The sequence below is a fragment of the Poromitra crassiceps genome (genome assembly GCF_964638095.1).
Source record: "Poromitra crassiceps genome assembly, chromosome: 20".
NCBI classification, from domain to species: domain Eukaryota; kingdom Metazoa; phylum Chordata; class Actinopteri; order Beryciformes; family Melamphaidae; genus Poromitra; species Poromitra crassiceps.
The window spans coordinates 2,290,510-2,313,267 of record NC_139637.1 but is presented as its reverse complement, the minus strand read 5'-3'; the positions used below and the strand labels follow the sequence as shown (position 1 = coordinate 2,313,267).

The window sequence follows — 22,758 nt, the reverse complement described above, 5'->3', positions numbered from 1 at the left end:
GGAAGTATCACCAGGGAAACTTGGTCTCGCCGCCTCTCTCTCTGTGTGTGTTTTCCTCCTTTGCCAGGGTTATTTTTAAATAGCATTCTGCTTCCTGCGCCGACTAAAAGACTTAGGAGCCACAGCATCCCCGCTTTGTGTCGGTCCTCCTCAGGATTCTGCCAATTCACAAAATCAAGAAACCAGAAACCACAATGTTCTCCTCTTCTCCCTTCCCACAGTTACATTGCAAGCTCTTCGCAAAAATGGGGGATGACCGACCTTTTGTATGCGGTGCTCCTGGCTGTGGACAGGTAAGCTCTCTCCTCCCTTGTCTTGGGTTTCAGGTGTGTGTGTGTGTGGTGGTGGGGGGGGGGTTGCTATTGTGTGTGTAGCTGCTCTCCGGAAGTTGACTGGAATTACTCAGTCATTATTTTTCAACGTGTGTTTTTCCTCTAAAATGAAAGTAAACTGAGAGCGAAGATAAAAAAAACAAAAACTGGCAGTGTTGTAAGTCTTTGAAAAGCCACTTCATTTCGGGTTGAATATAGCTTGATATGCGATGAGGGCTAGGGTTGTTAGCCCCGAAGAGACGACTGGCGTCTGCCAACTCTTCCCTCTCCTTTGCCAGCACAGGCTAACCGCTGGCGATCATCACACCAGATAGCACTCTAAAGCTAACACAGCGTCTTGGGGGAAACAATACTGTCTCCTTTAGCAGTGAGTCACTGGCAGCTTCCAGTGAGTAATCAGAGCACAGTTATTGTTTCAACCTGTCACTGTTGACTGCGCGGCCGCCTGCAGACACACGTTTGAGCCACACGAGTGACTCAGCCCAGCAGTGCCAATCCAATAGTGCCTCACACATGCCAGTAACTTGTGTGTCGGTGCCCGGGAGGAAAAGCTCACAACACAACAATGTGTTTCCAAGACTCACGATTATAACGACAACAACACACACCATCTGATATTGTGTTCAATGAGCTGTCTGACACACTGTGGCTGCCATGTCCTCACATTCACTGATGAATTATGACTTCTTTGCTGAGTTATAGAGGCGGATGAAAGTGAGCCGAAGTATTTTGTGTGGTTGGGAAAAGGTGTGATTCACAAGCTCGCTTCCAACCTCTCTGATCAAAAGTGATCTGTCGTACAAGACGTGGGTTTGGCATTTGAACAGCGGGCATGTAAAGCAGTTCAACAACATGCATCTGTCCAATGAATAAATTATGATCCGTTTCCTCGTTTCCTCTCAGAACTTTATGGACACCTGGGGGGCGGTGTAGGAAATAAAAAAATATATATTTTGGTGGCAACTTTTGCCCCCACTGTCTAAAAGTAAAAATTGTGGTCATTTATAAAATTTTGGGGGCACTTTAAACCCGTTTAATTAGTGCATAAAGTTGCTAAAACGTAGTGTGAACAACAACGCTGTTTGTGTTGAGTGTGTTCTTCGTCGTGGCAACCAGCTTGCAGGTGCTGATTGTGTGTTCGAGATGGAAATTAAATTATTTGAATGACAATACAACTATCAAAATCTTGGGGGCAATGTTTTGCCCCTGGAGGATGGTTTTTAGGGGCATTCTGAGATTTCTTGGGGGCATTTCTGCCCTTATTGCCCCTGCCTGGGGGGCCCCCGTCCCTGAGAGCAGTAACATCTTGACTCTCCTATGACTTGTTTCTGTGATGTAATAAATCCTCTGCATATTTCATCTGTTCATCTGTCACATCATTATTAATTTAGAGGAAGGGAAACACAATGGATGCCTGCTTGTCATGTTGTCGAGGCATCAAGTCATCATGGCTGATGACAGTGTTGGTTCAACACTGAAGGCTGTGACACTCTGGCACCCTGGTCTGCTCTGGCTGACGTGTCAAACTGCTGTTGTGCGATCACAGTAGAGTGTGATAGGACTAGCTGTTGGATAGTGTTATGATGATGAGGCCATCCATGAAGTTAGCATCGCGCTGGGTTCCCTCGTCTCAAAGTCAATGTGTTTGTTTTATGTGTTTTTGTTTAGATGCCTGAAATAGTACATCTGTATCGTCGTGTATATATTTAGCTAATATTGCCAACTCTGATAACTGTTTGCCAATTTTGTACTTGTACCTGTGTCACTTTGCCTTGCTAACCTTGTACTCTGCCACACTTGGCTGTAAAATACTCTTGTATATGTGTTATGTTTTTTAGGCGTATTTATTGTGTTATTGTGTTGTCTATACCTCATGTAACGTGTGCACCACCTTCTACACCAAGACAATTGCAACAAACATACTATGGCCGAATAAAATAATTCTGATTCTGAAGGTCTGTGGTTAACACAAGTTTGACCACAATTTGATACTTGAAAGTTTGTGTTCAGCAAGGCAATCTTCTCACAAATGAACACCACTTTTTATATACCGGTATATATATATATATATATATATATATATATATATATATATATATATATATATATATATATATATATATATATATATATATATATATATATATAAAGCTTAATTGCTATTGCCAGGAATTGCGATCACCAGGAAACACGTAAAAAAAAAATCATTTTGTTTTTGTTAATTTGTGAAGATGGTCGATTATCTCGCTGAACAAAACGTCACTGGGGGGGACAACTAGAGATGCTGCGATCCGATCATGTGAGTGGATATCGGCGCGATATCAGCCAGAAAACTCGGATCGGATTCCAGCGAAAATGACCGATCCAAGGCTCCGATATAAGCACTCCATTCCATGACTCTGCTCCAGGATTTCTATCCAGCATGCAGCAGCAGCAGCAGCAGCACACAGAGGCCGTGTTGAGCCTAGGATGGCCAGGGCCAAAACGTTGTCTTGCTTCAACATACATCGCATCGCATAAACCATTTCCACCCGCAGGTTTGAGGAGTAGCTAACATAAACGTCAGATAAATACTCTCTATAGGCTAACATTACCCACTGAGGCAGCTAACATGGCTAATTAGCTAGCTAACACCAGCTATCTTTCTCCTCTAACTAACGTTAACTACACGTTAGTTGACTGAGCGAACGGCGCTGTACAGCAGGTCGTTATCAAAACGTATTGCACTGAAGAGAAGTATCATTAGAAAATGACAAAAGACTCCTCCAATCTGGCAGTGGAAATGTATGCACAAACTTTGTGTGTAACTTTGCGAGACTCAACCGAATGACTGAGTCTCGCGTTGAGCCTAGGATGGCCAGGGCTTAGATCTGCGTGAGCACGACCCGTCGTAATTTGTCCAATTCAAGGTACATTAAAACGTTGTCTTGCTTCAACATACATTGCATCGCATAAACCATTTCCACCCGCAGGTTTGAGGAGTAGCTAACATAAACGTCAGATAAATACTCTCTATAGGCTAACGTTACCCACTGAGGCAGCTAACATGGCTAATTAGCTAGCTAACACCAGCTATATTCTCCTCTAACGTTAACGACACATAGTTGACTGAGCGAACGTCGCTGTACAGCAGGTCGTTATCAAAACGTATTGCACTGAAGAGAAGTAACATTAGAAAATGACAAAAGACTCCTCCAATCTGGCAGTGGAAATGTATGCACAAACTTTGTGTAAACAGGGACAGGGCTGTGTGTGTGTGTGAGAGAGAGAGACAGGGACAGGGCTGTGTGTGTATGTGTCCTGTGTGAGACAGAGTGGGGGTGTATGTGTGAGGAAACAATAATTATTTGTGTCCAGTGTTCACCCATTACAAAAGAAGTGTGTATTTGATTGTTATGTTTTAGTTTTACATCAAATTAATTAGATGAACTAATCGTTTACATACTATATTACCAAAGCACACACATACATACCTAACCCTAAAAATGTTTGTTGCCTGCTAGCTATCAGACAGCATAGAGATGCTTAAATATGTGCTGTATTGGTATCGGATCGAAATCGGTATCGAATCGGGTATCGAAATTTGATCGGAATCGGATCGGTTTTGAGGCTAAAATATCGGGATCGGAATTGAAAAATCTCGATCGCAGCATCTCTAGGGACAACCCATGCTAAGGCATTTCTGTCTTTTAAAACTCATTCCTGTGGCGCTGCATTCACAGACGCGTTATATTTGTACCACTCTGGGGTTGTTGTTGGTATTTATTGGTGCATATTAAGAAGATAGGGAGGGAAGATCCTTTTATATGAGCGCGCGAGGGTCTGTTTCCCTGCTCTGCCCTTTAAACACGCCACAGTTGTCTACCAGGAAACTTTGAATCATGCCCGTTATAGAACACAGATGATTGGACTCCTGGCTTTGGCCACGATTTTCCCTTTAGCAAGTTAACAACAACAACGGCCCCCCCTCATTCTAAGCTGCACAATATTGACTGTGTGGGGAGGGAGGGGTAATCCTAGCTGCCAACCAGGGCCAGTATCTCATACACAGGGAGATTAGTTGGAGATAGTTTCCTAGTTTCCTCCCCGGGCCTGGCTGCCTCCCCGGGCCCCGCCTCCTCCTCCCCGGGCCCCGCCTCCTCCTCCCCGGGCCTGGGCCGCCTGGTTCATAGGAATGAGACGAGTGAGACATGTCGTTGTATTGGTGATGCTGCCTGGCCCTGGTGGTGGTGGTGGGGGGGCTAAAAATACCCCCCCTGACACTTGACTGTGTTTCCACTTCGCTCGCTCTCTCTCTCTCTCTCGCGTCACGACTGAACTCGCAGCTGCGGCGACGACGCGGCGCCCGAAATAGGCCCGTAAGTGACGGTGAATAGGCTGGTGCCCAGAGCCGTGATTACTCTTCCTCCTCCTCCTCATCCTCCTCCTCCTCCATCTCTGACTGATTCACCTCAGCACTTCTCCAAAGAAGAGGTGTCATGATGTCTGAGAGGATGACTGAGTGTCGGAGGAGCGCTTCAATAAAGTCTGAGACCTACTGCAGCTTCCACTAAGGATGACGGAGAGGAAGGAACGATGCAGAGGCTGATGTAGAGATTTATTGAGAAAGTTTACAGCAGCAAACTTCAGAATAGCAGGGCCCCACTTTGAAATCTGAAAATATTTCCCGGGGCCCACCCAACCCTTGAATCACAACTCTGATCAGCACACGAGACTAAAGCTGTGTTCACGTCCGACATATTTATTTTTCTCCCTGTCGCTCGATTCAACTCTTTGGAATCGCTCTGTCGCTGTGTTTAAATCGCTCCGCAAACCGTGAGCGCACTCCGCCCCCGGGCCGAGGTGTTCATACTCAGAGCTCGGAGAGAGGGAGAGACTATTTTGTGCACAATTGGCAGCACCTGTGTCGTCCTGATCGATGTGGGCGGGGTGCAGCGAGCTAACGAGAGAGATCTTCACTGTCAAGAAACAAGCAGCACACAGCTCTAACGTTAGACAGGATGAAAACACAAACAACACAACTGTGTTTTCCCCCGATGCAAGAATGAATAAATACTCCGGGGTTACGGCAGCCAATCAGCGTTAAGCAGCAAGCGACTGTTGGCAGCGAAATTTCGCTCGAGTTGGGATACTTCATCTCGTGGCGACGAGCGAATTTTCGCCCTATCGCTCTGTCTCTGTCGCTCAGACGCCCAGCGATTTTTCTCCCGGGCGAATATACGCTCAATTGCTCGTTTGCATTGACTTTGTATGTAAACTCAATGACAGCGAAAAACTTTAATAGGTCGGTGTGAACGCACCTTAAGAAGATGTATTTCACTATATGTTTTTATTTCATTAACGGAGCATGTGAACATGGGCATACGGCAAATTAAAAATCCATTAATTAATAATACAAACAAATTTAAAGTGGGATTTGACAGGTGATGCACTGCAAATGTCTTTGCTTTTAGCGTGATTGAATTCAAATGAGCCTGGCATGGTTTGAAAGCTGGCAGGCTCTGGGGTACATCACCCAAAGCACATTAGTAATGTTGCTGTTACAATGTTACAATGCATTACTGTAGCTCAAATGCTAACCGTTTCATGTATGTGGAGGGAGTATGCTGCTAACGCCATTAGCGCCAAGTTCCAGGATCTATAGTGAAATATAAAAACACTGATTTGGGTGGTCTAACCTAGTTTGTTAGTGTATTATTCAACCTTTCTAGTCAAAAAATGTCCGCCTATTTATTTATTTATTTATTTATTAATCTATTTATTTATTTATTTATTTACTTATTTATTTACTTATTTATTTATTTGGGAATCAAGGGTTTACAACATCCATTTGTGTGACACTAACTTGTTTGACATGAAAGTTCTCTGCTCTGTGTAAAAAAAAAAAAAAGCCGACACTTGCAAATAGTTTGACGTGTCAGCTCATTTCCATTCAATACTTTTCTGAGTCAGTATTCACCATTGACAGTTAGCACTCACACATTTCTCCTTCCCCATGTTCTGAAGATCAGTTGACATTAGGGGTGTCACGATACACTCAGTTCACGATACGATACGTATCACGATACTGGGTTCACGATAACGATACGATACGATACAAATTTAACAATATTTTTTTAAACTTGAATAATGACAATATATGACTGGAAAAGTAGTATTTTATTTGAAATGCACAAATACAAAACATGCTGTTGTGGGAAATTGTTATTACAATAACAACTAGAAAAAACATGAGATTGGAGATAAGGCTTATCTTGAAATAGAATGAGTTACACCGTCACTTAGATTTACTTTGAACTAAAAGGTTTCTCAGCAGTATAAATTCTCATTATGCATCTTCAGTTTTTCTTCAAACTCAAACAACAAGACTTTTCTTAGTCTATTTTTTATGCATCTTCAGTTTTTCCTGTCAAGTAAACAGTTTTGCCAGAAACTCAATTGAATGGTTTCTCTCCTGTATAACTTCTCATGTGTCTCTTCAGAGACTTGTTCAACTGAACTACTTTCCACACATTGAACTTCAACAAACAAAGACGTTTCTTAGTCTATTTTTTTTTTTTTTTTTTTGGCGATATGAGATTTCATCTCAACGATACATATCGTGACGTTTTACTATCGCAAAATTTCGTGGGACGATATATTGTGACACCCCTAGTTGACATTGACAGTTAGCACTCACACATTTCTCCTTCCCCATGTTCTGAAGATCAGTTGAGTCTTCTTCAGCCATGCTTGCTCTTCTCCAGTCAAGTCTAGCATGTGCTGCCCGAGACATTTGAGGCCATGTCCTCCGGCTACAATGGGCCCATGCAGGGCTTCTGAGACAGAGTATTAAGTATTCTGCACCTGCAGAGGCACTTTTCTTTGTGGCGTGTCTCATAATGGTACTAGTATAACTGTACATGCGTTAGTAGCCTACAACTCCCAGAGATTGTTTGTCTACGATTAGGCCTGCGTGCAACACGATATTTGGGTGAAGGTGCGACCTGTCTTCAGTTCACTAGGACAAGAAGATGATTACCTCCAGGCCAATGTGTATAATGTACTCCTCTTTCCTTTCTTCTTCTTCTTCTTCGTCTGTTTCTCTCTTCTTCACGTGCTCCAGAGGTTTACCAACGAGGACCACTTGGCCGTACACAAGCACAAGCATGAGATGACGCTCAAATTCGGACCGCCCCGGACCGACTCTGTCATTATTGCAGGTACTGTTCCTACAGGTACTGTTCCTACAGGTACTGTTCCTCCAGGTACTGTTCCTACAGGTACTGTTCCTCCAGGTACTGTTCCTCCAGGTACTGTTCCTACAGGTACTGTTCCTCCAGGTACTGTTCCTACAGGTACTGTTCCTCCAGGTACTGTTCCTACAGGTACTGTTCCTACAGGTACTGTTCCTCCAGGTACTGTTCCTACAGGTACTGTTCCTACAGGTACTGTTCCTCCAGGTACTGTTCCTCCAGGTACTGTTCCTACAGGTACTGTTCCTACAGGTACTGTTCCTCCAGGTACTGTTCCTACAGGTACTGTTCCTCCAGGTACTGTTCCTCCAGGTACTGTTCCTACAGGTACTGTTCCTACAGGTACTGTTCCTACAGGTACTGTTCCTCCAGGTACTGTTCCTCCAGGTACTGTTCCTACAGGTACTGTTCCTACAGGTACTGTTCCTCCAGGTACTGTTCCTACAGGTACTGTTCCTACAGGTACTGTTCCTCCAGGTACTGTTCCTCCAGGTACTGTTCCTACAGGTACTGTTCCTACAGGTTCTGTTCCTACAGGTACTGTTCCTACAGGTACTGTTCCTCCAGGTACTGTTCCTACAGGTACTGTTCCTCCAGGTACTGTTCCTACAGGTACTGTTCCTCCAGGTACTGTTCCTCCAGGTACTGTTCCTACAGGTACTGTTCCTACAGGTACTGTTCCTACAGGTTCTGTTCCTACAGGTACTGTTCCTACAGGTACTGTTCCTACAGGTACTGTTCCTACAGGTTCTGTTCCTACAGGTTCTGTTCCTACAGGTTCTGTTCCTACAGGTACTGTTCCTACAGGTACTGTTCCTACAGGTTCTGTTCCTACAGGTACTGAAACATGTTCAGCTTTACCTCTTTGCCACAGGGCCTTTCTTTCCCAGCATTCAACTCAACTGCAGTGATGCTCAACCTGCGGCCTGGGGGGGGCGGGGCCAGATGCGGCTAATGTTAAATCAAGTTTGTCTAAGCTCCAGCTAAATTGTCAAATATGGCCGCCTGCCCGCCGCTGATGCCTCGTCAGACATACTGCAGCACCGCCCACTTACAGTATATGTACTTAACTAACTTAACCTAACTAACTAACTACCCTGTCTGCACACAATTGTGAGACTAAACTCCAGCTGGCACCCTAAAAACCTACAATCCGCTACAGAAAAATTGATATTAATATTGGTTTATTAACTGGCCTGCTGTCATTTTTTGCAAAATGGCCGCCGGGCAAAGCAAGTTGAGTATCCCTGAAAAGGCCTGTTTAGTTTAGCCAAACTCAATGCAATACAACGCTACAATGTTGTGAAGAAAAGCATCTCAAACACATTTATGCCCGAACGACTCTGAGATATTTCTAGATTAAATTCTAAGTGTTGACCAAGTGTGGAAGCGTTTTCTTTGAACTTTTCTTTCTCCATTCTCTTTTGATCAGACCAGACACCGACTCCCACTCGCTTCTTAAAGAACTGCGAGGAGGTTGGCCTGTTCAACGAGCTGGCCAGCGAGTTTGAGCACGAGTTCCGCAAGGCACAGGAGGACGACGACAAGAGATCCAAGAACCCCGTAAGAAGAGGGATAGGGGTGATGTATTTCCCTGTGTGTTCATCTCTCTCTTTTGTCTGCATGTTGATTTTTTACCAAAGTCCTGCTATGAAATGAAAAAAATATTTGTAACTCAAGCGATAATATGATATATGATATATGTATGCAAGTTACTCCAAATGTTGTGTCGTGTAAGCCAAGAACAATTCACTAAAGTTATGCCTTGTACAAATTCCCGCTCACAGCGGCCAGAAATACATTTCTCCCTTTCGTTTCTGTTCTAAGTAAGTCTCGTTGAACCTGCACTTGGGGCCTGGGGGCTGGTTTCTTAAGTGCAGTGTAAACAAAGGTCTATTAGTTCATCTGTACCATAGGCTAACAGTAAAAAGAACACACACACACACACACACACACACACACACACACAGCAATCTCAGTAACTGGCAGCATACACTATGTGACTACAGCTATATTTCATCACTGCTTCTTTGTATTGTTGTTGTTTATTTATAGCCCCCCTCCTCTTATAGTGTGTAGTAAGTTGATGCTGTCGGCCATTTGATTCAATAGCTCCTTTCATTGTTCAGCATGCATGACGACTGCTACTTTCCTTATTTAACATTAAGCTCTACAAGAATATTCTTATCTGTGACACCTTGAGGCAAACTCAGGGTTCTCCGCTGTTCGCCGTGCAGCGGGGGGGTGGGGGTGGGGGGGTGGGTTGCTGGGGGGCTGTGCACCGAGTGTGGAGCTCCGCTGGGGGTCTGGCTGCACCGAGCACCGCGCTCCTGTCAACAAATTCAAACTCCGCCCTCCGCAAACACCGCAGTCAGTTCCAAGGCTGATTGGCTGATGGTTTCTATGTCAGTCGGCTACTGGGGGAATGAATTTGAATTTGACCGTGCTGTTAGCTGTTAGCTGTTAGCTGTTAGAATGAAACGTGCTGTTAGCGCGTTTACCTTGAAACGCTGTGTCCCTCTGCAGAGTAGACAGAGCGATCTGGCCGTGAACAGCGGACACACCGCAGTCACCATCAATTTGCTTTATGAAGTGTTGATTCTTCTCCCCTGCATTAACAACATGCCAACCTTCTCTCTCTGTCTCTCTCTCTCTCCCTCTCTCTGTCTCTGTCTCTCTCTCTCCCTCTCTCTGTCTCTCTCTGTCTCTGTCTCTCTCCCTCTCTCTGTCTGTCTCTCTCTCTTTGTCTCTCCCAGCTCCCGGCTCCCAACTCGGTGGCTCTGGACATGAGCGTGCAGGCGGCGTCAGACCTGAGGGTGAAGAAGGAGGAGCCTGTCGAGGTGGACTCTTCACCGCCAGAGAGCCCCGACTCCATGTACAGCACGTCGGACAGCAACGGAGAGTCCTACAGTGGGTCCCTGGTGAGAGGAAGGGTAAGAGACAGTAGGTCCCTGGTGAGAGGAAGGGTAAGAGACAGTGGGTCCCTGCTGAGAGGAAGGGTAAGAGACAGTAGGTCCCTGGTGAGAGGAAGGGTAAGAGACAGTAGGTCCCTGGTGAGAGGAAGGGTAAGAGACAGTAGGTCCCTGGTGAGAGGAAGGGTAAGAGACAGTAGGTCCCTGGTGAGAGGAAGGGTAAGAGACAGTGGGTCCCTGGTGAGAGGAAGGGTAAGAGACAGTAGGTCCCTGGTGAGAGGAAGGGTAAGAGACAGTAGGTCCCTGGTGAGAGGAAGGGTAAGAGACAGTAGGTCCCTGGTGAGAGGAAGGGTAAGAGACAGTAGGTCCCTGGTGAGAGGAAGGGTAAGAGACAGTGGGTCCCTGGTGAGAGGAAGGGTAAGAGACAGTGGGTCCCTGGTGAGAGGAAGGGTAAGAGACAGTAGGTCCCTGCTGAGAGGAAGGGTAAGAGACAGTGGGTCCCTGGTGAGAGGAAGGGTAAGAGACAGTAGGTCCCTGGTGAGAGGAAGGGTAAGAGACAGTAGGTCCCTGGTGAGAGGAAGGGTAAGAGACAGTAGGTCCCTGGTGAGAGGAAGGGTAAGAGACAGTGGGTCCCTGGTGAGAGGAAGGGTAAGAGACAGTAGGTCCCTGGTGAGAGGAAGGGTAAGAGACAGTAGGTCCCTGGTGAGAGGAAGGGTAAGAGACAGTGGGTCCCTGGTGAGAGGAAGGGTAAGAGACAGTAGGTCCCTGGTGAGAGGAAGGGTAAGAGACAGTAGGTCCCTGGTGAGAGGAAGGGTAAGAGACAGTAGGTCCCTGGTGAGAGGAAGGGTAAGAGACAATGGGTCCCTGGTGAGAGGAAGGGTAAGAGACAGTAGGTCCCTGGTGAGAGGAAGGGTAAGAGACAGTAGGTCCCTGGTGAGAGGAAGGGTAAGAGACAGTAGGTCCCTGGTGAGAGGAAGGGTAAGAGACAGTAGGTCCCTGGTGAGAGGAAGGGTAAGAGACAGTAGGTCCCTGGTGAGAGGAAGGGTAAGAGACAATGGGTCCCTGGTGAGAGGAAGGGTAAGAGACAGTAGGTCCCTGGTGAGAGGAAGGGTAAGAGACAGTAGGTCCCTGGTGAGAGGAAGGGTAAGAGACAGTAGGTCCCTGGTGAGAGGAAGGGTAAGAGACAGTAGGTCCCTGGTGAGAGGAAGGGTAAGAGACAGTGGAGTGACAGAAGGGGGGGGGGTGGATTTAGTTGAATGGAGGAGAAGAGGATGGACACTAAGGCCATGTTCAGACTAGGAGGCCAAATCTGATTTGTGAACTTTAGTGACCTATTAATGACTTTATCCAGATTGGTTTTATGAGTCTGGATGCTCCAATTCTGATTTGTGTCACTTGTCCCAAACCACATATGGAGGTAGTTTCCAATCTGCTTTCGACTGATGTGACTTCAGTGCAGACGCGCAGATCCATCAAATCTGATTTGAACGTCACTCGCAACTCGTCATCAAATGCTTCTGTGCAGGAAAACCACGTCACCAAAGTACGTATTTACTGACGCCCACGTCGTTACCATAGCAACCCATGCAGATAGGCTGTTTAGGTCTGGACACACAGATCCGACTTGAGAATCAGATTTGTGGCAGTGCGGACACACTCCCAAATCAGATTTGGGAAACCAATCAAGATAATGATGATTAATGACTTTATCAGCAAATCGGATTTGCCCGTAATGTGAACATGGCCTTAAACGATGAGGAAAGGATACAGGCCAGCATGAAGTTTACCATGTGCTTTCTTTTGTGTGGCAGAGGTGTGAACACCTGGGGAGTTAGAAAAACACAATCATCTCTATGATTTGAATACTCTCCACCTGTATTTTAACTGCTCTGCCTAACTGACCACACCCTAATTGCCCTAGGACACGCCCCCCAGGAGTTCGGCCCCCACCCCCACCATCGTGCGCCCGGGTTCCCTCCCACTCCACCTCGGCTACGACGCCCTTCAGCCCACCATGCCCTCGCCCACCTCCGTCATCACACAGACTCCGCCCTCCAATCGCACTCTGGGGTGAGTTCAAGCTCTCTGATATACGACCGTTTCACTGATGGTGGAAAGTTGCTTTCTTCTGACTTTTTTCTAATTGTACAATTTGTCAACTCACACAAAAAATAACTGGGCCTCCTCCTGGTTCCTCCTGGTTCCTCCTGGTTCCTCCTTGCCCCTCTCCTGTGTGTGTGTCCAGCTCACCAACCAGCCACTACCCCATGATGATGCTGCCCAATGGCCAGGCCGTCCCTGTGCTCCCCGGCCCCGCACACATACCCTCTGTCATCAATGTACGTAAGACACACCAACAGCCCAAATATGTCATCTTTCTGTTTGATAGCTTCTGTTGCTAATGTGTGTGTGTGTGTGTGTGTGTGTGTGTGTGTGTGTGTGTGTGTGTGTGTGCGCGCGTGTGTGTGTGTGTGTGTGTGTGTGTGTGTGTGTGTGTGTGTGTGTGTGTGTGTTGTCTCCAGCTGGTCCGGCCCATGTGCATGGTACCCAACATTCCTGGGATCCCTGGTCCTCCTCTGGGAGGCAGCAGCAGTGGCTCCAACTCCCCCTCTGGCTACAGCAACTCCCCCTCTGGCTACAGCATCCACTCAGAGGCCAAGATGGTCAGCACGAGACGAGTTCTCACTCTGAATCTATTTTTGTCTCTGTCTCTGTCTCTATCTGTTCTGTTCTGTTCTTTTTGTCTCCCCTTTCGCCCTCCGGTCTTCCTCTGTCCTGGCTTAGTTTGTTCATCACATGACCGTGGTTTTTTATTACCTCAGACAAAAGATTTTGTTGATTTTAACCCTTACACGCCGTGTTCACACTTAATCCGTAATGCATTTATGTTAGAGAAAAGTCTATGCAGGGATGTATGTATGTATGTATGTATGCAAGGATCCCATGTTTCATCTGTGCTGAGATTAAACTGATCAAGTGTGGCTATTGATTATAATTGCATACACTCAGTATCCACTTTATTAGCCACTCCCCATTTACGCAAATGGCTCGGGGTGGAGGAGAAGGGTCCGACCTGTGCAAACCTGCCCCACTTACTTCAACACCTGGATGTGATTCTAACATGGGGCAGGGGCCAGCTTGCTAGTACAGCTGGGATGCAAATTACTCTCTTCCTATAGAGAGCCCCAGGGAGGACGTATTTTTCTAGGCTGAATGCGGAAGTCCCGAACTTCCTGGTTCTTCACTGTTTCTGTCTATGGGATTTTTGAATGGGTTTTTGCCGCGATGCTTCAAATACGGTCTCTGGGCAACGCAAGATTAATCAAACGCGAACCAGAGTTCCGTTGGATAATCTTCACACATGAGGACCACTTTCATGAGTTTTGAAGCGTAAATGCGAGCCCTAGAAGTAAAATGCTCGAGCTAAGCTAATCCAGAACTACACACTGTCGCATAGGCTTCCCCGTCACGTCAGCACTCAACCTGGACTGTTGTTGGATGTGTGCACTGATTACCCCGGGCTGAACAGGCTGAACCAGGTGAGGGAAAGATAATTTCCGTGTTCGCCCTTTGAAGTGGTAACGTTATTGACGTATATATCCCCATCGACTCAACAGTGTAGTCTCATTTAGCCGTTTGCTAGCTAGCCGTCCTTTTAACGGCACATAAAAGCTTCAAAACTCATAAAAGTGGTCCTCGTGTGTGAAGGTGATATTACTAAACACTGGTTCATGTTTGATTAAGCCAGCGTTGCCCAGAGAGATTATTAGAAGCATCGCGCCAAAAACCCATTCAAAACTCCCATAGGCGAAAACTGTGAAGAACCAGGACTATTAGCATCGATGATTTCCGGACTCGTTCCTGGGGCTCTCTATTCACCTTATGTAGCCCCGCCCACTTGACCCAGTTGTGTTATGACTTCCTGTTCAAAACACCGTCTGTTTGACCTGCTCACTAGTTCTGTATGTACTGTCACAGGAAGTGTCAACACAATAGGAAGTAACTGGCTGCTTACATGTTTGAATGATAATGACAAAACATAGTTTCAAGTGCTCGTCCCACAGTTACCAAAACTATATATCCTGGTTACAGAATCTGAACTGCTGGGTTGTTGTCTTCACCTTTTTCGATGTGTAGATCATGTCCGTTGGCACAGAACATGCTAGACCCAGACTGAAAGATGAACCTGTCAAGACTAAGAGTCCCTGCTGACATTTGTCTTGTATCTTTATTGTTTGTTTATTTATTTATTTATTTATGACTTGTGTTTGTCATGTCGTCGTTCCCCTGTAGCGCCTGAAGGCGGCGCTGTCCCAGCAGAGCCCATCGGGACACCACCACCACAGCATGTTGGGCATGGCCATGGGGGGCAGCCCCATGGTGCCCCAGAGGGCGGAGCAGAGCCAGCTGCTAGTCCAACATCCAGATGCCCCATCGCCTGCACAGCCTCAGGTACCGTACACTGTATCATCTCTACACACTGTATCATCTCTACCATTGACATATATATAATGGACCAACGGAGCTCATTGACTTTGACACAGCAAAATGAAGCTGTGCATTGCCCTGTCTCCCTTATCGCCGTAATGCATTATGGGTAGTCAGCTACTTTGGCTAATGTAGCGGCTAACGCTACTTACTTTACATTGCAGTAAAACGGCACTGAATGACCAAATTGATTTAACTTTTAACCATTTCGAGTAACACTGTTCGAGTAACCCCCAGCGTTGGTTAGTTGTTTATAATGTGACTCTATTTATAACGTTATAACGTACTCCGGTATCTGGGCTGAATCCAATGGTCTGAATACAGAGAAGGCTTAAGGCTTTATTTAACGGTATAGATAACGTTAAATGGTCCGCCATGTTATGGACGTTAGATGTATGGTATCTATATAGTTACGTGTGTCTACTAACATTATTAAAATATCATAAAGTAACGCTATTTTCTGATAATTTGCTCAACTATTACTTGCTACCTGATGCCTTGCGGCACATTGCTGCCTCTACCGGTCGGAAGTATTGCTGTTCTTATTATCCAATGTTTGTCGTCAATTTTCCTCGAAATGGGGCTATCATTTAGAAAACGGAGCGCGTTAGAGCATGAAAAAGACTTGAAATTGTTTTTTCAGACCATAAACTAATTTGGAAAGTGTTTATTTAAGACATAGACCGAGAGATGCCGCCCGCGACAGGGTGCAGAGTGGCCCCCCCCGACCATTTTCTAATCATTTCATGTTAGTTTTCATTGTGAATTAGACTCTAATTCACAATAACGATATTGTACTGGTCCGCTTCCAGGTATGAATGTGTGTATGAATGTGAACAGGGCGCTCCTGAAAAAGAGAGCATTGCTCTCAGTGAGACTCCCCCTGTATAAATAAAGGTAAAAAAAATAAAAAATAAGACTAGTGTGAAATAAAGTTGCACTGAGCTCCAGCTAAATTGTCAAATACCACCGTCTGCTCGCTACCCAGGCACTTACTTAACCTAACTAACTTAACCTAACTAACTATCCGGTGTGCTGCGTGCACAACATTGTCAGACTAAACTCCGGCTGACACCACAAAAACCTACAATCCGCTACAGAAAAATGTATATTGATTGTTTATTAACTGGCCCCTGGCCTCCTATCATTTCACGAAAGTGTCCCCCGGGCAAAGCAAGTTGAGTATCGCTGGTCTAGAGTCTGATACCAGTATTAGTAAAAATTCTGAATATTCAATATATCGACAAACAATGATTTGCTCCTTTGATATTGTTGTTAATGTTAACCAACATGATTCATTATTGTAAGCGATCTCAAAACCTGGACCAGTAGTCTAAACACATATTGGGCTTTTTGTTTTTGAGTTGTCCTTTGCTCTCAAAGGTCTGCTATACAGTAAATGTGGAAATCTTAAAAATAGTCATAGTACTTGAGGGAACATCTTTTTCATATCGTACATATCAACCGTATCATCCTGTTTTAGTGACAGAAGATGATGTGCTGCAGTGAGATGACGACGATGTACTCTGACTAAAACAATGGCACTATGACTCAAACTTCCCCTTTCTTCCTCTCGCTCTCTTCCCCTCCCCCTGTTCGTCTGCCTCGCTCTCTCGCCTCGTTCTCCCTGCAGGTATCTCCGGCCCAGCCGACGGGTGGGCGTCGGCGGAGGACAGCCGAGGACGACCCGGACGAGCGTAGGCAGCGCTTCCTGGAGAGGAACCGGGCGGCGGCCTCGCGCTGCAGACAGAAACGCAAACTCTGGGTCAACTCCCTCGAGAAGAAGGCAGAGGAGCTCAACTCCATGAACGTCTCGCTGTCGGTGAGTGTCTGGCTTGAGCGAGTGGGCGTATACCGTTAGGTGCGTGGAGGCGGGGCTTGTCTGTCATCTGTAAGTGTATTCTAGACAGGGAAGTGATGCCGGGGGAATTTGATCAATTCTCGAGCAATTTCAGGGAACTAGTCCATTTGTGGCTCGAGGGATCCCATCACAAAATGCTCTCTAGTTGGTGTCTAAGGCCATGTTCACATTACAGCTGCTAAAGCCATTCATCATCATTCTCTTGATTGGGTTCCCAAATCTGATTTGGGAGTGTGTCCGCACTGCCACAAATCTGATTTGGGCAAGTGTTCAAGTCAAGTGTTCAATCTGTGTGTCCAGATACAATGAGCCAACATACAATGTTTCTGGCAGTTTGCATGTCTGCTCTCTGCTCTTCAAGACTCATAAAACCAATCTGGATAGAATCATTAAATTTGTCATTAAAGTCCACAAATTGGATTTGGCCTCCTAGTCTGAACATGGCCTATGTGTCTCATGTTTAACCCGGAGGTCACCAGAGGTCACCAGGTGCTTGGACCCATCATTGGCACCTGCGGCTATATTTTCTCCGCTTCGTCCACTTGTCCACAGCTGGAAACCACACCCCTTTAGAGCTTTTCTGAGTTTGAAAAACAACATTAACAAAGCTGGAGGAAATTAAAAATGTTTAGCTCATGGAAGCTAACTGACTTGACAATATAATGAATTTTTGAGAAGTGTTGATCCTCCATGTTTTCTCTCTCTCTCTCCTGTCAGAATGAGGTGTCTCTCTTGCGAAACGAGGTAGCTCATTTGAAGCAGCTGCTGCTGGCCCACAAAGACTGTCCTGTGACCACCCTGCAGAAGAAGACTGCCTACCTAGGTGAGTCTGTGACCAGCCTGCAGAAGAGGACCGCCTACCTAGGTGAGCCTTGCATAACCGTACGCCGTTTCTCCCTTATATATTTGACTTTCTCACTCATGAAATCCACTCTGGGTGTAATTGAAGGTGACTCTGAGCTGGCCTGAGCGTAACTCATCACTCTGTGTTGTTTCTGTGCAGCAGCAGAGGAGAGCATGAGGGAGCCCTCAGAGCCCACGGGCTCCCCCGCCCCGGTCATCCAGCACAGCTCCCTGGCCCACAGCCCCTTGGCGGGGCACAACGGCCTGAGCGCGCGGGCGGCGGCCGAAGCCATGGCCATGTCTGTGCTGGCGGGGATGGGCCAGCAGAGGGCCGAGAGCGCCTCCTCTCACGTCATCATGGCTGCACAGTCCCACCCTGCTGCCAGATGATGAGAGATGCCACCCGATGCGGCCTGGACGGACTTGGCTCACACTCGTCACCGAGGAGCAGAGGACCTCACACTCGTCACCGAGGAGCAGAGGACTTCCTGAAAAAGTCCCAACCACTTTGCTCCCCCTCTTCCCAGTGCTCCTCTCTCCCCTCTCCTCTCCTCTCCTCTCTGCCCCTCCAGTGGAGCCATCTCGCTGTTGGCCTGGAGCTCAGCAGCAGCAGCAGCAGCATTCTGGGAATGGACTGAGACTATTGAGAGAGCTTCCTGTTCACTTTGCCATAGACTACAGGGGCTGGACTCCAAACCTCCCTCTTTGTTTCCCCACCACCACCACCACCTCCTCCTCGCTCATCTCTCATCACCCTTCAGTCAAAATGACTCTTCTTCACTGGACTCTAGGACTGCATCGCTCCAAGTGTACCGCCCAAAAACCAACTCCCCCCATGTGGACAAACGCCACCATACACCTGCACGGTTTCAAACACACCGCCATAAACATTCTTCAGTCAATTAAGATACCAAACACAACACAGCCATAACCATTCTCAAATCAATTAAGATACCAAACTCAGCACAGCCATAACCATTCTCAAATCAATTAAGATACTAAACACAACACAGCCATAACCATTCTCAAATCAATTAAGATACCAAACACAACACAGCCATAACCATTCTCAAATCAATTAAGATACTAAACACAACACAGCCATAACCATTCTCAAATCAATTAAGATACCAAACACAACACAGCCATAACCATTCTCAAATCAATTAAGATACTAAACACAGCCATAACCATTCTCAAATCAATTAAGATACCAAACACAACACAGCCATAACCATTCTCAAATCAATTAAGATACTAAACACAACACAGTCATAACCATTCTCAAATCAATTAAGATACTAAACACAACACAGCCATAACCATTCTTCAGTCAATTAAGATACTAAACACAACACAGCCATAACCATTCTTCAGTCAATTAAGATACTAAACACAGCGCACAGGGCTTCACACTGTTGCAGCAGGGAATAGTGCCTTGCAGCCATTGACGTTTACACACACACAGACACGCGCGCACGCACGCACGCACGCACGCACGCACGCACGCACGCACGCACGCACACACACACACACACACACACATACATATACATATACATATACATATACATTCTTGGCTCCAAAGATGCAATAGTTGTCTAGTCTTCAATCACTCAGATGATCTGAAGTATTTACCCAAACCTTTTTGTAAGTGCTTCCACCTCAAGGTAATCTCAACATGCACCCTAAAACCTTACCTCAGCGACACCCCTTTATCATACAATTTATAAACTGTGTGTGAGTGCCTGTGTGTGTGTGTGTGTGTATATATTTATGTACATCAGAGCATAGCGGTTTGCTTATTCATGGTCTGATACACTAATAGCTATTGTTAGCATGTGACTTTTTCTATTAGGTTATGTTCTTAACGTGTGCAGCAGCTACAGTATCTTTTAAGTTAATTGGCACATCCTCCCAGCTTGCACCACAGAACCAAAAGAACATTGTCCAAGACAGTAGAGTGTCTTCCAATCAGTTTAAATCGAGGCCCAAACGCACTGGACGTGACTTGTGACACCGGTCTTTCGACGCACCTTGTTTGGCACTTCTAGATGCACACAGACAGGAAATGTGAAGCGTCAACACCTATAGGCACTGGGATTTTGCACTTTGTACTCCGATGTGGATAGTATATTTTCACGCGCAATAGATTCTATAATCTCCTATATAGTCTCGCTCTATTCTATGAAACTTTCCAAACTAGCCAACTTCACAAGTTGCCAAAGGGTTCTGATTCCGATGGACAAATTCCCAAATCACGCTGTAATAAAAGACTGCAAATGATAAATGAATACAAATGTATCATGGCCATGCCTATTTCGATAAAGTATAATACCGATTCAATATCGCATCCTGGAAAAAACAAAAACATTGTTTGACCTTTTTTCTTTTGTTCTGCGGCGACCATGGAAAAAACCATGCTGGTCCTCTTGACGCTACCAAAAGTGAACCATCTTCAGAGTCATGCGTCATTGCAGTTCCGCGCGTTTTTGGCCGTTGAAAAGAAAACATTTGGTGCATTTGAAAAGCTGTGCATCTGACACTTCCAGTGCGTTTCTCACTTAATAGTCAGCATCTTTTACTGTATGTTTCTGGCCTGAAGGGAATTCAACTTCTCTTCCCCATCTTCTCACATGTCCTCTTCAGCAGGCAGTTTTAGTATTTATTGGTGTGTAAGTGGATGTGATTTCCATGTTCTCTGAAACGGTTCTGATGGCGGCGTTTCTCCGTGTGGCTTCTCGACTTACTGTACTCGTTGTTTTCACTCTTCACGGGATGGTTGCACATCCTTGCTGCTCGTCAGAGTGTACTGAACCCCTTCGTCTTTTTGCTCGTTACCAAACCCGAAGTAAAGCCATAGTTACAACCAATCAGATCTCTGAATCTCCAGCAACAAATCAGATCTCTGAATCTCCAGCAACAAATCAGATCTCTGAATCTCCAACAACAAATCGGATCTCTGAATCTCCAAAGACCCCCCTGTGGTTCTGGTTCTGGTGCAGGATGTAAATAGCCTGACTGTTATTTGTGGTTCAGAGCTCACAGTGACACCATACAGTATATCACTGCTTGTTACTTGCACTTACATATACAGTCTCACACACTATGTCCAATAATATTTGCCTTACGATCACGTTGGTGCCTCTTGACATCCCCACTCAAATCATTTATTTCTTTGTGTGAAAAACAATGGCGCCTTAGGGAAAACATCCTTGTCTTAATTTGGTTGTTTCACCAAATGAATAGCCATCACAGTGAGGAACAGGTGACCTAATAATATGTTGAATATGCCTTTTTAAAATCAGGGTTAGTCTGCCCTCCAGTCACTGTGTGTCAGTGATAGGAAATGATGAACTACTTGTCTGTCATCTGGTGGAGAGACATTGCAAAGACATCTTTGCTGGTTAAAAAAAAAAAAAGTGGTAAAATAAAAATTCAGAGTTCCTGTGGCTGTCTCTGAATAGCTTAAATTCTTCAGGGATCCCCCCCATTTAACCAAGATATGAGATATTTTTACATAAATGCCTAAACAAGGAGTTTCCTTGTCTTGTTTTTTTTTTTAGTTCTGTGTACTATCTCGGTCCCTCTTTTGTCTGATTTGAGCATGTATTTGCAATATGAGATGTTGCAAAAAAATAAGACGTCTGTCCATGAACATAAGGTCATGCCTTATGCACTAATGAGATGCAAGTGTATTGTTGCGTTGTATTTTCTGTTCATTTTAATTTTCTGCAGACCGTTTGTCCTTTTGACACGTGGTCTCTTTCAGATGTCAGAAAACTGCTTTTGTTTTTCTCATATCTGTCCTGTATACATGAATGGGAATTTGCTCAGCAACTCCTTCACACCTCTCGCAATTGACTGAACCTCTTTGTCCTCCTACAGTCCCAATGGTGACCCTGGCATTGTGTTGTACTTTTCAGCTGGCACTATATTTTTGCTGGCAGTCTCCTTATAGACGATTGTTCGTATGAAATGAAAATTTAAACTATATTCTGCTTTCATTTTAGTAATTGTCATTGGCACTTTTTCATTCGTTTCTTGATTTCTTTTGTCGTGTGCTATTTTCAGCACTATACAACTCGCTGTCATCATAACGCTTCTATTCTGTCTCATTGTACTGATGAATATAGAAATTAATTTGTTTATGGATTTGTTATTTTCTCAACAGAGTCATTTCATTAGTCCTGTTAAAAAAAAACAGTTGTCCCCTTTGTATCTTCTATGATGAATTCTAATATGCCTTTTGACTGTCCCCTGTGTAAGTTATTTTTTAATTGGTCTAATAACAATCGTCATAACAGTCTTTGACATATTAACGGTAACTAGAGTTGTTGCGAAAAGAGAAATTTAATGAGAATGCAACAATGTGAAAATTTCTCATATTAGTGTTTTAATGGTTTTTCACACTCCCATTGTTGGACGGATGATTTCAGAAACTGTCCTTGTACTGTACATATCTGTACTATATGAATATATTTACTTTTCCATGCATGTCCAAGTGGAATACTACACTTACAGTGCTGCAGTTTTAATTAAAGAAACAACATCTTAATGGACATTAGAAGCGTTTCTTAATTATTTGTGTTTAAAGTAGGGATGCACCGATATGAAAATTTTGGCCGATGCCGATAACCAATATTAACATTGCTGTTATGGCCGATGACCGATATTTACCGATGTCGATATGATCTGTATAAAACCACATTTTTATGATCACATTTTGTACATACTGAAAAACAGATGTTAACACTGAATTTGAAAAAGTTATGCATTTCTTTATTTGCAAAGTCTTTGGAAAAGCCCATAAATCATAGATTTACTGCATTATTTCATATCAATGTGAAGAATTTGGCTGATAATGATAACCGATATTAACATTGCAACATCTGACCGATACCGATATGACCGATATGTTAAAAAATGACCAACATCGGCCGATACCGATATGATTGCCGATATATCGTGCATCCCTAGTTTAAAGTGTAGATCCAAAATAATCACACATAGTTGTTGGTCACGTAGCCAATAATCAGTGGAGGCTGGTGACTTTATCACAGGTCTTCGTAAAATGTGGGATCAAA

The 22,758-nt window shown here is 45.0% G+C and overlaps 1 protein-coding gene across 4 annotated transcripts in view; it reads left to right on the top strand.

Moving 5' to 3' along the window:
• The window catches only part of asb8 (ankyrin repeat and SOCS box containing 8), a 37,440-nt gene extending 15,215 nt beyond the window's left edge, over window positions 1–22,225 (top strand). For 2 of the 4 annotated variants that reach the window (XM_083656388.1, XM_083656386.1), the window contains 11 exons: window positions 222–293; window positions 7,438–7,534; window positions 9,000–9,163; window positions 10,324–10,500; window positions 12,401–12,549; window positions 12,725–12,818; window positions 13,002–13,142; window positions 14,773–14,931; window positions 16,601–16,789; window positions 17,546–17,693; window positions 17,832–22,225. In XM_083656388.1, coding sequence (XP_083512514.1) covers window positions 222–293; window positions 7,438–7,534; window positions 9,000–9,163; window positions 10,324–10,500; window positions 12,401–12,549; window positions 12,725–12,818; window positions 13,002–13,142; window positions 14,773–14,931; window positions 16,601–16,789; window positions 17,546–17,693; window positions 17,832–18,061 — 1,620 coding nt within the window. In that variant the 3' untranslated portion in view covers window positions 18,062–22,225. Of the gene's footprint in view, window positions 1–203; window positions 294–7,437; window positions 7,535–8,999; window positions 9,164–10,323; window positions 10,501–12,400; window positions 12,550–12,724; window positions 12,819–13,001; window positions 13,143–14,772; window positions 14,932–16,600; window positions 16,790–17,545; window positions 17,694–17,831 lie in introns of those variants that run through there. The other 2 variants (XM_083656385.1, XM_083656384.1) reach the window with 2 other exon arrangements.
• The last annotated feature ends 533 nt before the right edge of the window (window positions 22,226–22,758 follow it).